Source organism: Myxocyprinus asiaticus, chromosome 7, assembly GCF_019703515.2.
Source record: "Myxocyprinus asiaticus isolate MX2 ecotype Aquarium Trade chromosome 7, UBuf_Myxa_2, whole genome shotgun sequence".
Taxonomy (NCBI): domain Eukaryota; kingdom Metazoa; phylum Chordata; class Actinopteri; order Cypriniformes; family Catostomidae; genus Myxocyprinus; species Myxocyprinus asiaticus.
In genome coordinates this window covers 50,278,233-50,295,666 of record NC_059350.1, presented here as the reverse complement: position 1 = coordinate 50,295,666, position 17,434 = coordinate 50,278,233, and the positions used below count along the sequence as shown (strand labels likewise).

Here is a 17,434-nt window from a genome sequence, read left to right as displayed (position 1 = left end):
ATGCACTAAAATAGCAGTGTACAATACATTTTTCCCAAAGTCTAAGTGGGAGGTTGACTAATTGGAGGAACTAGTCTCCTTATAGGTTGAAATTCATTGCAATGGTTATTAAATCTTGATAATTCTCCATGATTTTATATGCTTTGTTACAGCAATCTTGAAGCTGCATTCATGATTTGCATTCAGGGTGTCAATGCCAGTGTCAAGCACCGCTTTGATCTCCACATAAAAAGCGGTGCAGACTACGTCTCATTCTGCGTTTTTGTGATAGTCAAGACTTACAGAGGCTGCAAAGTATGGGCTTTTTGTCACAAGTCTTGTTTTGCATATATAAATAGCATTAAGAGGTCCTTATCCATCGCTGTTTTGCTGTGTCAGTATCATGACTCCGGGTGGACACATCGCAAAGGTTCTGTCCTTCCAACCAGTGTTTTTGCTGGTTAATGCTTTATTAACGGTAAATGTGTTAATCGCGATTAAGAAAAATGATTGCTTTAAACTTTTTAAGTTAATCGCCTGCATTAACGGGTTAATTTTGACATCTCTAATTTTAATCAGAATTTTACAGTGTAATTGACCGATATGTTAACAAAAATTAACACTTTGATTAGCTAATATGATAACCAATATTTAACACAGTAATTGGCCGATAGGATAACCAATATCTTAAAACCATAAGCAGTAAATATAAATTCAAATACTGATATACATTTTTTGAAGAGCCGCTTTTACAAAATTTAAGCATTTTAAAGAAACTTTAAGAGCACTAAGCAATATGCCGTAATTATAATTGTAATTAATTAATATAATATTCTGCTTTGATTTTAAAGTTAGCCTTTTAATGCTTCTCTAGAAACAACTTTTTTAATAAAAATTATTTTCAAGCCATAATAATGGAAACAATATCACTGATCAGATCAGTGTGAAAGGTCTATTTATTTTAATGCTCTGATTCCACTTGAGCAGATTATTCCCTATTAAGATATACAACAGCACACAGACTTTGTATTCTAAAGTAATATGGAGAGCTTGTGTGTATATCATCATTCCCAGTCTTAATAAGTACATTTGCTTTCATAGCCAGAGGGCAAGAGATGTGTATACACAACATTTACTCCACAGGCGTCATGGCTCTTATCACAGGTCATGTGACCTCATCTCTTCCCCCTGAGAGAGGGATGAAGTTTATCACTCTCTGCTCTTCACTGCCTCTCTCACACATTCACCCACACTTTCACAGCTCATTAAGCAGTAAAGCGGTTTAGAAAACCGCGTCACCTGATGAAACTCTTAAGGTCCAAATAGGTTTTAACAGGTTGTAATAAATTAGCTTTTTTTAAATGGAATAGTTCACCCAAGAATCGACACAAAAACACACGTCCAAATTTGTGGACATTGTGTTGGTGGTGTTTTGGTGTGGTTTGTGAGCTGCAGACTCTGTTTTATGCATGTAAATTCATGGACGCTCCGTGCCACACTGGGCACATGCAAATTGGTGGGGGGGGTATATTTTGTAAGGAATGCAAATGGTGGAGAAGATGATGTTTGTGTGTTTTGAGGTTTTATTATAATATTCACTTTTGCGGTTATGCACTGTGCAGATCAAACTGTTTGTCTGTGCACTAACCATCTGATACATATTGCACACAAAACTGGAAAATGCAGTCTCGATCCAGTAAGCACTAATCTGATTCTGAGACCTTTTTATCAGTCCACCTGGAAACAGTTGTGTTAGTAAAGTACCATTTTAATAGAGTGCTTTTGAGAGTGAAGTAATCACTGGATTTGGCAAAATGTGCAAGATAAGTGACATCAAATCTTCCAGAGATTTTCAGAGTTTAATTTGAGGCACACATCAGCGAGTAAATTGGATATCCACAAGCAGAACTGCATATTCTTCTTTGTTTTCTTGGTTATGTCTGAGAAATAGTCTGTACCGAGGTTTTCCGCACTAGACTTGACCACTCACAGGTGAAGCGAATAACGCTGATTATATCTTAAGGCCAAATGTCAAGGTCTGGGTAGATTAGATGGTAAGCGAACAATCAGTTCTTGTAGTCAATGTGTTGAATACAGAAGAAATGGGCAGGAGTAAAGACCATACCGAATTTGACAAGGGCCAAATTGTTATGGCCAGATGACTGGGTCAGAGCATCTCTGAAACGGCAAAGCTTGTGGGGTGCTCCCGGTCAGCAGTGGTGAGTACCTATCGACATTGGTCTGATGAGGGACAAACCACAAACCACGTATGGGTCTGCGTAGATGCAGACCAGTCAGATTGCCCATGATGACCCCCTGTCCACCATCGAAAGCACCTACAATGGGCATGCATGCGTCGTAAATTGACCTTGAAGCAGTGAAAGAAGGTCGCCTGGTCCAATGAGTCCCGTTTTCTTCTACATCACATGGACAGCCTTGTATATGTGCGCTGTTTACCTGGGCAACTGATGGCACCAGGATGCACTGTGGGAAGACGACAAGCTGGTGGAGGGAGTGTAATATTCTGGGAAATGTTCTGCTTGGAAACCCTGGGTCCGGCCATTCATGTGGATGTCAATTTGACACGTGCCACCTACCTAAACATAGTTGCAGACCAGGTACACCCCTTCATGGCAAAGGTATTCCCTGATGGCAGTGGCTTCTTTCAGCAGTATAATGCTCCCTGTCTCGCTGCACACTTTGTTCAGGAATGGTTTGCAGAACATGGTGAAGTGTTCAGTGTGTTGCCCTGGCTTCCAAATTCCCCAGATCTCAGTCCGATTGAGCATTTGTGGGATGTGCTGGACCAACAAGTCCAGTCCATGGCGGCTCCACCTCGCAACTTACAGGACTTGAAGGATCTGCTGCTAATGTCTTGGTGCCAGGTACCACAGGACATCGTCAGGCATCTTGTAGAATCCAACATCATATAAGACAGGTGGTCATGATGTTTTGGCTCATCAGTGTATATCTCGGATAACCCTGCCCCTAATTGGCACGTAATAATAAATCAAATTGTGATTTTTATCGATTTCTTGTCAATCAGATGTCTTTCTGAAAAAAAATAAAATGAAGAAATCTTAAAGCGTTAAGAGTAAACAATTATAGGCCTCAATCTCAATCTTCCCTTTATATGTAAGATTACTGAGAAAGTAGTTTTACATCAAGTCAATAATTTCTAACAGATGATTGAGATCCTTGATAGCTTTCAATCAGGTTTCCGCTCATATCATAGCACTGAAAGTGCTCTCATAAAGATTTTAAATGACATTCGCCTGAATAATGATTCGGGGAGTCTAACAGTTCTGGTGTTATTAGATCTTAGTGCAGCATTTGATACTGTGGATCATGAATTACTTCTAGATAGATTGGAAAATTAGGTTGGGGTTTCAGGAACGGTCCTCATGTGGCTCAGATCATATTTAGATGGCAGGGATATATAGTCAGTATCGGTAATTATAGAACTGCCATGAAGTACGGAGTCCCACAAGGATCGGTTCTTGGGTCCATCCTATTCAATCTGTACATGCTTCCTCTTTTTCTAATTTTCCAAGATTATAGGGTTGCTTATCACAGCTTTGCAGATGATACCCAGATATATCTAGCGCTTTCACTAAATGACTATGGACCTGAAGACTTGCTGTGTCTGTGCCTTCAGAACGTAAACAATTGCAACATAACTTCCTTCATTTAAATAAAGATAAGACTGAATAAATCATTTCAAATCAAATCACTTTGTCACACAGCCATATACACAAGTGCAATGGTGTGTGAAATTCTTGGGTGCAGTTCCGATCAACATAGCAGTCGTGACAGTGATGAGACATATACCAATTTACAATAACATCAAATTAACACAGCACAATTTAAACATCTGATATACACATAATTACACTCAACAATATACAAATAATAACATACACTGTACAGTATACAATGCGCACTATATAGATACACATTATTCAATAAAAAAAAAAAAAAAAAAAAATATATATATATATATATATATATATATATATATATATATATATATATATATATATATATATAAAAAAGTATATATAGTAGTAAATATAAAATATATACAGTATTGTACTGTATTGACATTCAGGCTGTCGGTTGATAGTCAGTTGTTAAGAGAGAATATAATATAATAATAATAATAATTTATGACAGTCCGGTGTGAGATATAAGGGTAAGGGTAATAAAGTAAGGGTAATAAAGTGCAGTGCTGATGTATTTTGATCGTGGGAGATCAAGAGTTCAGAAGTCTCATTGCTTGGGGGAAGAAGCTGTCATGGAGTCGGCTGGTGCTGGTCCTGATGCTGCGATACCGCCTACCTGATGGTAGCAGTGAGAACAGCCCATGGCTCGGGTGGCTGGAGTCTCTGATGATCCTCCGAGCTTTTTTCACACACCGCCTTGTATATATTTCCTGGAGGGAGGGAAGCTCACCTCCGATGATGTGTCTGGCAGTTCGCACCACCCTTTGCAGTGCTTTGCGGTTGTGGGCGGTGCTATTGCCGTACCAGGCGGAGATGCAGCCAGTCAGGATGCTCTCTACAGTGCAGGTGTAGAACCGTGTGAGGATGTGGTGGTTCATTCCAAACTTCCTCAGCCGTCTCAGGAAGAAGAGGCGCTGATGAGCCTTCTTCACAACGACTTCAGTGTGGATGGACCATGTGAGTTCCTCAGTGATGTGGACACCCAGGAACTTGAAGCTGCTGACTCTCTCCACTGGTGCTCCATTGATGGTGATGGGACTGTGTTCTCTGTCTTTTCTTCTGAAGTCCACCACAAGCTCCTTTGTCTTACTGACGTTGAGGGAGAGGTTGTGCTCCTGACACCAGTTTGTCAGAGTGTGCACCTCCTCTCTGTAGGCTGTTTCATCATTGTCAGTGATCAGACCTATCACCGTCGTGTCATCAGCAAACTTAATGATGGCATTGGAGCTGTGTGTTGCCACACAGTCATGTGTGTACAAGGAATACAGTAGTGGGCTGAGAACACAGCCCTGTGGGGCTCCAGTGTTGAGGGTCAGTGATGAGATGTTGCTGCCTATTCTAACCACCTGGCGTCTGCTTGACAGGAAGTCCAGGATCCAGCTGCACAGCGAGCTGTTTAAGCCCAGAGCCCGGAGATTCTCATCTAGCTTGGAGGGCACTATGGTGTTGAATGCTGAGCTGTAGTCTACAAACAGCATTCTCACATAAGTGTTCTTTTTTTCCAGGTGGGAGAGAGCAGTGTGTATTGTAGATGTAATGGCATCATCAGTGGAGCGGTTGTTGCGGTAAGCAAACTGCAATGGGTCAAGAGAGAGAGGCAGCACAGAGCAGATGTAATCTCTGATTAGTCTCTCAAAGCATTTGCTGATGATGGGGGTCAGAGCAACAGGACGCCAGTCATTTAAGCAAATTATTTTTGATTGCTTTGGAACAGGCACAATGGTGGATGTTTTAAAGCATGTGGGGACTACAGACAAAGAGAGGGAAAGGTTAAAAATGTCCGTAAAAACACCAGCCAGCTGGTTCGCGCATGCTCTGATGTGGCCCGGAATGCCGTCTGGGCCCGCGGCTTTGCGGATATTCACCCGTCGGAAGGATCGGGTAACATCCGCTACAGAGACGGAGAGTGAACTAACCTCTGTAGCTTTGGCCGCGAGAGCTCTCTCCGTGAGGGCGGTGCTATTTTCCTCAAAACGAGCATAAAATGTATTTAGCTCATCCGGGAGAGAGGCAGCGGTGTTCATGGTGGAGTTTTTATTCCCTTTAAAGTCCGTGATGATGTTAATTCCCTGCCACATGCTTCTAGAGTTGGTGGTGTTAAACTGTCCTTCAGTCTTTCTCCTGTACTGATGTTTTGCGGTTCTGATAGTTTTTCGGAGGGCATTACTGGCTTGTTTATGCTCCTCCGCGTTCCCGGAATTGAAAGCGGAGGTCTGCACATTAAGTGCCACGCGAACATCGCTATTTATCCATGGTTTCTGATTCGGATAGATCCGTATTGTTCTGGTCGGAACCACGTCCTCTACACACTTTCTGATGAAACGCATTAAGCTATCAGCGTAAAGCTCGATGGCGTCATCAGAGGCGGACCGGAACATCTCCCAGTCCGTGTGATCAAAACAGTCTTGTAGTGTAGAATCTGATTGGTCCGACTAGCACTGGATCGTTCTGAGGGTGGGTGCTTCCTGTTTCAGTTTCTGCCTGTAAGCGGGCAGAAGCAGAATGGAAGAGTGGTCCGATTTGCCTAATGGTGGGCGGGGGAGGGATTTGTAGCCATCCCGGAGAGTAGCAATGGTCCAAAACCCGGTCCCCTCGTGTATTGAAACTAATGTGCTGGTGGTATTTTGGTGCGACTGATTTTAAACTGGCTTTATTAAAGTCCCCGGTCACAATAAACGCGGCCTCAGGGTGCGCGGTTTCCTGCTCACTTATACTCCCATACAGTTCCTTGAGTGCCCGGTATGTGTCGGCTTGTGGGGGGATGTGCACAGCAGTGATGATGACCGCTGTGAATTCCCTCAGTAGCTAGAATGGTCGACACAGAAGCATGAGAAATTCCAGATCAGGAGAGCAGAAAAACTTGATAGAATGTACATTCCTCTGATCAAACCAGGATTTGTTGATCATAAAACATACTCCACCACCTCTACTTTTACCTGAGAGGTCTTTCGCTCTGTCTGCTCAGTGCACGGAGAACCCCGCGGGTTCAATGGCTGAGTCTGGAATCTCCGCAGACATCCAAGTTTCTGTTAGGCAGATAATGCAGCAGTCCCTCGTCTCTCGTTGGAAAGAGATCCGCGCTTTCAGTTCGCAGAGTTTGTTATCCAGAGTCTTAACATTTGCCAGTAGAATAGTGGGTAGCGGGGGTCGATTTGCGCGGCGTCTTACTCTGATGAGAACGCCGGCTCTGTTTCCCCTTTTCCTCCTGCGTTTCCGTGGCCGTGCTGCCCAGACAAAGGGCTCCGCTTGCGTGTTTGTAAACAGCGGGTCGGCATTGAGGAATTTGAAGTCCGGTTTACGGTGTGAAATTGCTGAACCAATGTCCAAAAGTGTTTGTCTGTCGTAGACAATAAGGCAGACAACATCCAATACAAAAAACATAAGAATTGTGAACAAAAACAAAACATTACTATGTTGCGTCGGAGCTCGCAATGCAGCAGCCATACTCGGCGCCATCTTGAGTGGCAATAAAGAAGGAAGGCTGGTGCTTAGTGCTTACCTTGAGTCTAGGGCACTAAAAACTAACACTCACTTCAAGAATCTTGATGTAATCTTTGATGAGGATCTAAATTTTAGTGGCCACATCAAACTGTAACAAAATCATCATTCTGGCATCTTAAAAACATAGCAAAAATGAGACATTTTGTGTCCAAGCAAGATTTGGAAAGGCTTATTCATGCTTTTATTTCTTGTAGAGTGGACTACTGTAATGCAATGTTTACTGGCCTCCCCAATAAAACCATTAGACATTTGCAGCTTATTCAAAATGCTGCTGCTAGAATACTGGCAAACACCAAGAAGAGAGAATGCATTACTCCAATTCTTAGATCCTTGCATTGGCTTCCAGTACAATATAGAATTGAATTTAAGGCCCTACTTATTGTCTATAAGTCTCAATGGTTTAGGCCCAAAATATATCAGATATATGTTTGCTTAGTAGGTCTCTCAGATCTGCAGGGACTAAGGAGCTAGTGGTGCCCAGAGTTCAAACCAAAAATGTGAAATGGCTTTTAGCCATTATGCTGCCCATTGCTGGAATCAGCTCCCTTTGAAAATTAGATATGCCACATCAGTAGCCATTTTTCAAATGAAGTTAAAGACTGTTCTTTTTTCACTACTTTTAAATTAATCAGTTTTATGCTACTTTGTTATTTTATATATTCTGACTAAATTTGTCTACCTTTATTAAACTTCTCTGTATTTTATAAATAACATACCTGTCTATGTGGGTGGTTCTTGGCCAGTTTAAGCTCAAGTAAGCCTCAGACCTTTTGCTGGCTATGGTCTGCAAAGTTCTGGCTATGCAAGTATAGCTACACATTGTAGCTTATTCTGACCAAAAGCCGACCAGTTTGGCCATGTCCTAATAGAGCTGTTCAGCCGTGATATCAATTTGGAGGCGTCTAATTCACCATGGGTTCCCTCAGGATTTTCCTATGGGTTTTTATAATGGGGTTTTTCAACTTATGAGTAAAATAAGGTCTGTGGTAAACATTACTTGATGATACATGGATGTTTTGTTCTACAAAATAAATTACTTGCTTTCATACCTCAAAGCCACCATGTGATTTTTTTTTTTTTTTTTTTTTTTTTTTTTTTTAAAGGTATGCAATTCAATACAGCTTCAAAGTTCACGTTTGAGGTATGACTGTGTGTAATTTATGTTGTAGAACAAAACATCCATGTATCATCAAGTAATGTTTACCACAGACCTTATTTTACTCATAAGTTGAAAAACCCCATTATAAAAACCCATAGGAAAATCCAGAGGGACCGCATGGTGGATTCTCTTGCGGGTTTTTGGACTACAACCTGAACATCTCTATAGGTTTTCCTTTGAAAATGCATGCATTTCGCTATGTTTACGCCTCTTCCACACTCCACCAAAAATCTCCATTACCCCATACTTTGTATGACGATAATGTTACGAAACTAAAGAGTTTTTATGCAAAACACAAGCCTTCAGTATGCTTCCTTAGAAGCAAGGCAGCTCAAAAGGTTTTGGAAGAGAGCTGAAGTGTTTGCTCGGGAGGTGTGTAACTGTGATATGATATTTCTTGTTTGAAACTTCCTGAAATGCTTTCTGTGACAAAGATGGAAGAGAGGGGAAATGAGATTGGGATGAGAGATGCATGTAGACACCTTTGCCTTCGGCTCTCATCACACACATTCACTGAATAACAGGGACTGCACTGGCTTTCTGCTCATTTGTTTGGTCATTAATGTTGCCCAGCAGGACATAAACAGCAAATGGATTTGCAGTGTGTTGACGAGTACAAAGCAATAGACTGATGAATACTTGCTTTTTGTTCATGTGTGTGTTTGTGTTTTAAAAGCACTGCTTTAGAAACATTGCCAATGCATGTACACAAATGCGGACGCAAATATTTGGCCAATACATTGTAATCATGTGGTCTCGTTGTACAAACTTAACGTGTGTTTTTGTATTAATTGTGGTGGTAACAAACCTCTGTACTCAAGATGTGATAGTTATCTTCAAATATCTGCTCATGAAACTGGATGTGTTATTATTCAGGTAGCTAGCTATAAACATCAAGTTTCTCTTCAAACTGTTACTCTGTAATGAGTAGTGTTGTCAAAAGTACCGGTACTTTGGTACCAAGTCGGTACTAAAATAAAAAAGGATGTACCGGTAGTACCAAGCACCGACTCTATCCAGTACTAGCCCGCAATATGACTGACACACGACTGCTTTAAAATGCTCACAGGCTTATTTTGAACGCATGCTCTGTTACTCCTTGTACACTGAAATGGACAATTAATCAAATTAAAATCATGACATGTCCTAGTGTGATTTGCTAAAGGCTGAAATCTTAGTGTGGAAGAGCTGTGTACTTGAAATAAATCCGACCGCTCATCCACTAGAAACTCCACAGACATTGAGAATCATTCACGTTGTATGAGATGACAGAGCAGAGCACTAATCCACAGTGAAACACGCAGCACATGTAAACTATATTTCTATAATTAAAATCACAGCATTTGTGCTTCAATCTCAACTCAAACTTTATTTATATAGCATTTAAAACAACAGAGTTGACCAAAGTGCTTCACAGTAATACAATTTAAAACATAACATTTCAAAATTACCACATACACGAACACCAGAAGTCTAAAATACAAACACTCCAAAACTGTGTCCTACATTTTCATTTGCCAGACTCAAAGGCCAGTGTAGAGATGAGATTTCAGATGTGATTTAAGTCTTCAATGATCACACTGCACCGTGACGTGAACTGTGACAAAAAAAACATACGTCATAATAAAAGCACGATTCAAAATAAAAGCTAGATGCCTGAAATTTAAGAAATTGAATAAAAATATATTACAACTGTATAGTAAAATGTAATATTCACTGTAATAATAATAATAATAATAATAATAATAAATCAAAATATCACAAGCAAGACCGTTGAATAAAAGTTTGGCAAAAAAATAAAAATACAATGACATGTTGAAAAGTTCTATTTTCATTTGTTAGAAGTTTTAAGAATGTATTGATTAGACACCATTTTGATGATTAAATTAAATTAAACTTAATGTTCTGGAAAATAATTATTAAGCTATAATTATTAAAATAAAAATAGCTTCAAGCAGCTATTAAAAGGGTTCAATCCTTTAAGGTCATTTAAGTACTTAACAGATATTAAGTATTAATAAGACAGCCTGTTAGCAACTATAACAATATTAAAGTGCCTTAATTTTGAGAAAAATAATGGTGATTATAATGCCACCAAGAGGCATAGGTATGCAATTTTTTTCTTGTGTCCTCAGAATGATCCCACACAAGTGTCTCAAAATTTGTGAAAATATCTAATTCTGTTCAAGAGTTATAGCCGTTTAAGTAAAAGTGGTCACGGCCACTGCAAACGTTTTGGTGTAGCTTTGTGAATCGAAAGTTCAAACTTTTTTGATAATTGTTAATAATGGGACTCCAGAGAATATTTCTGCACTGGTTTGGTTCCGATTGGGTGAACGGCCTAGGACTAGTTCAAATAGCTGTGAAAAGTTGATGGTGGCAACAATCAATTTTTTTTTTGATTTTGTTGATGGTGGCAACTGTCCTCCATAGTCCTTGATGGCACTTTGGGCATGCAAAATTTCAAGTTGATCGGACCAACGGTTCCATAGAGCAATTTTGATGTCTTTTACCATTATAGTGCCACCAAAAGGTAGATACGCGCATTTTTTGGTACGTTTTAACGTACCATTTGCCGATGAATTTTAAAAATCCTTTAACTTTTCATACTGGGACTCTGCTGAATCTTTCTGCACTGTTTGGTTCCAATTGGGCGAACGGGCTAGGATTAGTTAGTTAAAAAAAAGTAGTTTTTTAAAAATAATCTCAAGCATTTAATGAACATTTTGTTTCACACCAGTGGTAATTGATGCAAAGTTAAGAATGAGGAGATCTACAATATGGTATGAATATTGTGTTTCTTTGTGAAACACAGCGGTATACACACTGATATACACGCATGTAAAATGTGATAGCGCCTCCCAAAGGCCATTTTTTTCCCCCTCAAATTTTCACAGTCCTCTTGGACCAAGAGACTAATAGGCCTACCAGGTTTTGTTCCGATTGGCCTTATTTAACCCTATATAAAAGCTGCTGAAATCTGTCTGGTAGATGTCATGTTTTTCAAGATATGTGACTGTCCTTATAGTCCTTGATGGCACCTTGGATGAAGAAACTGCATGCAGAATTTCAAGCTGATTGGACCAACGATTCCATACTTAGAGCCATTTTAACTTTTTTACTATTATAGCACCACCAAGAGGTAGATACATGCATTTTTTGTGTGTCCTTAGAATGACCCCATACATTTGTGTACCAAATTTGATGACGATATCTTATTCCTTTCAAGAGTTATAACCGTTTTAGTAAAAGTGGCCATGCCCACTACATACGTTTTAACGTACCGTTTGACAATGAATCAAAATTTTAAAATTTCTTTAACTTTTCATACTGGGACTCTGCTGAGTCTTTCTGCAGTGGTTTGTTTCCAACTGACCTTGATGGCACCTTGGACAAAGACACTGCATGCACAATTTGTAGTTGATCAGACCAATATTGTTTCGGTTCAAGAGTTATGGCCCAAAATGTGATTTTGTTCGTTATAGCGCCACCTATGAGCCGATCGGGCCGATACCAAGCGTATGGCTAGCCAGCCAGAGTACTGCCATCCTTAAAAGTTTGAAGTCTCTAGGCCTTACAGTTTGGTCTGCACAATCAGTTTTAGGGCAGAAAAATAATAATACAAATCCTGACAAAAACAATAGGGTTTCTAGCCCTTAGGGCTTGAACCCCTAATTATTAAATAATTAAAAATAACTAAACTGGTGTGTTCAATAGCACATTATAATATAAGCATAATTTTGCTGTGGTGTCGAAATTGGTATCGAGAACCATGAAATTTCACTGGTATTGTAAGACTACTGAAATTTTGGTACCGTGACAACACTAGTAATGAGAATAGTTGAATCCATAGAAGACAGTTTGCGCTTATGCCTGCTATTGTGCCCAATGTTGAGAATCCAACGTTTACTTGTATTACGCTGGGTATTGCATTCTAGACAGAACAAACCCCTAACCCTAAACTTCGAACTACTTTTAGTTTTCTTGATGGTAGCCTGGTGGATGATAAAACATCATAGCCAACATTTAGCAATGCCTTAGCAACCACCCAGAGCACCCTAGCAATAACCTAGCAGTGCCCTAACAACCACATGATGACATGCCATCAACTGCTAAGAACATATTGGCTACATTCACACAGTCAGTATTTGGGATTGACAATCATATTTTCTCACAGGTGTGAGTCTTGAAATGTCCTGTTCATACAACATCTTATAGTAGCAGCTTGAACAAACAACCGAAGTCAATCCCGTATTCTGACAGCTGTAACCTTAGAGACAGTGACTAACGTAAATATCAAATATGATGGTGACGTCCATAATAACGGCAGGTCTTATCGCAATTGACGCCGCATTATTAAAAAAAAAAAAGCAAGTCCAATCGAGGTGCAAGTTCATCCATCAGATCATAATTAACCGACAGCAGCTTTGAATGCTTTTTAACCGTGTGCAGAGCGCAGCCGGTGGAAAACAGCGGTTGGATATTCGGATTACACACAGCTCATATCTCCATGTGTTAACAAAAACCCAACATGAAACACACGAGACACGCTTGTGTACAGTGCACCATGGCTCTCAAATTATATGACGTGACTAACAACTAAGTGTCCAGTACGGTTCAGTTCGCAGCGCAGGTTTGCTGAGAATTCGGTTGCGAGTCCTAAAAATTTGCGGGTGTCAGTTCGGTTATAGAATGCTGTTGTCACTCTAGTAAATAACTGAACTGTGTGTGAACGTAACCGTATTTAAGCACTCAAAACAGGACTGACAGCCGTTTTCTGCTGTTGTATGAACGTGGCCATTAGCAGCCTCATAACAATGCCTTAGCAAACACTCAGAGAACCCTAGTTTAGCACCTGTAGTGTATGTGTACATGTATCTACACACAATCGCAGTGCAAGAAGAACTGATTGACTGCTGTTACACACACGCTTCTCTTTACCTTCTCATCTGACATGTGCTTTTAACCTGAGGAAATGATGCAGGCGACAGTGGTACCACACCATTGATATCTAAGACAGTTCCTACCATAATGACTTTTTGGCTTGTCATTTTGATGTGTGACTGTTATTCTGCTAATGTAACTGTGTTCGGCTGAAAGTTTCCACTTTCAAAATATATTTTTCAGTTTGTATCAGTTGTTTTTCTTTTTCTGCTAAGAAAAATGTAATGTCTAACCACTGCAACCTAATGTGTTTGCTTTACTGCAGCAGTCTCACACGAATGGTGAAGATCTCAGGAGAAGGTGGGCCTCTGGGAATCAAAGTTATACCATACTGTTCCTCACTGAGTGGAAGGTAAACCACAGACACACACACACATACGCAAGATACACACACGCAAGATATACACTCAATGGAAGTGGCTAGGTAAATGGCTCTTTCAGATTACATGAACAGTATTAAAAAAAGGGGAGAGTTCAAAGGTTAAGTGCTCATGGCAAGAACACACATGTGCTACATGACACACAGTCCTCCCTGGGTGGATGGTGACACACTTCCTGTTGTTGGGGCATGTGCGCCCTGGTGAGCTCCGGATGGAAACTGACCCTTTCTCTGTAGGTGGCAAACCTGTTCAGTGGCCTGGTGGACTCCTCTTGGTTTGGGCATGAAAGTCTGAAAGGAAGCCATGCAGTTTTAAAGGAAGTAACAGCAAATGAAAGCCTGTATTTAGTTAAATTGTCCTGTAGTTAGAATCGATTATCAGACTTGTTTGGAGAGGTCAGTTTAAAAGAGATTATCACATCTAATTTTAAGGAAAGAGAATTGTGAGGAAGTTGTTTGAATATGTTTGATCTAGAGCTGTGAGAATTAACACGTTAACGCTTGTGATTAATTAAAAACAAGTTGAATGTGTTAATTTTTTTGCCATTCATACAGCATAAACACTGGTGTGAAGGGCGGAATGTGTCCTTTGTAATGTGTCCGTCCAGAGTCATTACACTGAGGCACACACCACAGCGCCAAAGCCCTTCTACCAAGGAGAGCCTACAAGCTAAGCATAAAATAGCAAAATGCAGGCAAATTTCAGCACTTTCAAAATCTGCGATTAATCATGATTAACTACAAAATAAGATACGATTAATCGACTGACAGCATTTGATAAATTCTAAATGATCTGCACAAGCAGCATTAAATGGTTTTGGCAATAAGACCCTGCTAACCTTGTCACTGATATGTCATTCCGTATTTAACTATGTTAGATTAACTAACACCTTGCCAACCTTGGAAAATAGTTAAAGGATTAGTTCACCCAAAAATGAAAATTCAGTCATTGTTTACTCACCGTGTTGAAAAAACCCTATATGACTTTCTTACCTTTTCTTAACACATAGGGAGACATTGTGAAAAAACTTTGTGCTCAGTGATGTCATATAATGGCAGTTTATGGTGACCACCTCTTCAAGCTTCGAAATAACCCAAAGTATAATTCAGAATTCTAAAAAGTATGCGACTCATGTCTTGTTCTGAAGGAATGTGAAAAGGTTTGGTGACAAACAAACCGTAACCTAATGTATCATTTAGTGAAAATGTTCACTGACCGTTGATCTCCTGTGCACGCTCCCTATCTCATGATAGGCACGAGAGCAACAGTTCAAGCAGCCCCCTCGCGACATTGGGGCGTTCAATCAAAAACTGTTTTTTTTTTATTTATCTAAAAACAGGTCCTCCACAGCAATAGCGACAACAGAACACAACACTGCTGCACACAAAACTGAAAACAGAATTTATTAAACATGTCTGAAGAGCCGAAAATAGCGATCGATAGAATGCACCGTTGCGCCCCACTGCTGTTTAGGACAAAAACTCTGATTATCATAGAAAATATACGTTTATCGTGTGTCGTTTGCCATCAGTTTAGGACTCTGTGTGACTGTGGCTGCCTGTAGCCTCCTCTATGTTTCTGTTTGATTTCTGAGTACTCCATTCAAAAAAATAAGGCTGGGCATAGAAATGCATACATTTTTCAACTACAAACTCTTCAGACATGTTTAGTAAGTTCTGTTATCTGTTTTGTGTACAGCGGTGATGTGGTCTGTTGTCGCTATTGCTGTGGAGGACCTGTTTTCAGATAAACAAAAGAGTTTTTGCTTGAACGTCCCAATGTTTTGTGCCCTATCATGAACGCGCACAGGAGATCAACGTTCAGTGGACATTTTCACAAAATAATACATTATATTTTGGTTTATTTCACACCAAACCTTATCAAATGATTTCATAACCATCATGAGTCTCATGGAATAATTTATTAGACTTCTGAATTATACTTCTGTGTTATTTTGAAGCTTGATGAGGTGGTCTCCATTATCTGCCATTGTATGACATCACTGAGCACAACATTTTTTTCACAATTTTCACAATATTTCAGGGGTGAGTAAACAATGATTGAATTTTCATTTTTGGGTGAACTAATCCTTTAAAAGAAATGGTCCTTTTCTCTGTTTTTCTACTCTGGAATTGATCAGTATTTTTATTTTATTTTAGCTTTTTGTTTTATTATTTTTTTGTTTGTTGTTGTTTTTGTTTAGCTTTGTGTGGTTTTGTTTTTGTTTTGTTTTGTCCTTTTTACTGAGGCCTGTTGCACAAAGCAGGTTTCAGTGACTACCCAGGTAAGTTTAGTTTGAGCAAACTCTGGTTGTTCGTTCTCAAAAAGGTGGGTCAGTTTTTGAGTTGTTCATCACAATAGCAGCTTACGCTACATGGCTAGGTTTTATTCTTGGTAACAGATCGCAAACAGATACTGGACCAATCAGCTGTGAGTAAAGTGACATATATGGTGCATTTAACCCTTGTGCGTCAATAAAAAAAAGTTACTCAGAGGTCCTTCGAGGACAAAAATGTCCACGTCAAAAAACTGCCATAATAATATTATATATTAAGATTATTTTCCACTTTTAATGAGTTTAATGAATTTTTTTAACCAACATCAGTCCTGATCATAACTACCAAATATTCATTAATTTTCAGGATTTTAACCCTTTAAATGCCAGTTTGTTTATATAATGCCACTGTTGTTTTTCATATACACACTTCTCAATACACATACAAAACACACTTTGACATTCATACCAACACACACACACACACCATTCTAGCTGCATCATTTATTCAATTGGCCTGCAGTGCTCTATAATACAGCAAACAGAAAATAGGAAAAAAGCATGTATTTGCTCCATAGGCTAAACATGAGAAAAATGGTGCCATCTGGTGGAAAATATAAAACATTTACATTTTAAAGCCAGGGCTCCGGAATGAAAGCATAATATTATAGAATTCATGATTTTATGCTTTAATGGCACTGGGATCAAATATTGCAGTTTTAATTGCCATATTGCCACTGTCTTTCTCCATGCTTCACGCATTGGCTGTTGGTGACAGACGCCACTCATTCGTGTGCAAGCACTGTAGGGTTAAGCAAACTCTGATTTGACAGAGAATGTTGATTATTAGAGGAGAGTCTTGAGATAACTGACCCCGATCTAAACCGATTTGGCTCTATTTGGTTTTGTCAACCATCAATTTACTCTGAAAAGCTGAGTCAACTAGCTTAGTGCAACAGGCCTCTGTTTTTCTCCTCTGGAGTCGACCAGTATTTTTTGTTTCGTTTTAATTTTTTTTCTTTTCAGTTTTGTTTTCATTTTTTGTTTATGGGTTCTTTTTTTGTTTTGTTGTTTTGTTTTCATTTTTTGTTTTGTTGTGTTTTGTTTCATATCATGTTGTGTTTTGTCTTGTTTTGTTTCATTTCTGATGTTCAGTTTGTTATGTTTTTTTTTTTTTGTGTGTTTGTCTTGTCCCTTTTTTCTGTTCTTCTACATTGGTGTCAACTAATGTTTTATTATTATTATATACCGTATATTATTATTAATATAGACAGTACCGCTAACAATGAGTAGAAGATGGGGAGACCGGATTTGGAATGTGAAAAGCCATATTCAAACCCACATTTTCCTATCTAAGCACTATGGCTTAATGCATCTGGAGCACATATGCTAACCACTAAGTCACAGCTCTAATACAATTTTATTTATTGCAGATTTAATGCAAACAAGATCAGTTTTTTTTATTTTTTTA

The 17,434-nt window shown here is 39.3% G+C and overlaps 1 protein-coding gene across 2 annotated transcripts in view; it reads left to right on the top strand.

The window, feature by feature from the left end:
* The window catches only part of pard3ba (par-3 family cell polarity regulator beta a), a 230,645-nt gene that overhangs the window by 77,084 nt on the left and 136,127 nt on the right, over positions 1-17,434 (top strand). For both annotated transcript variants that reach the window (XM_051702158.1, XM_051702157.1), the window contains exon 6: positions 13,574-13,660. In XM_051702158.1, the coding sequence (XP_051558118.1) occupies positions 13,574-13,660 (87 nt within the window). The remainder of the gene's footprint in view (positions 1-13,573; positions 13,661-17,434) is intronic.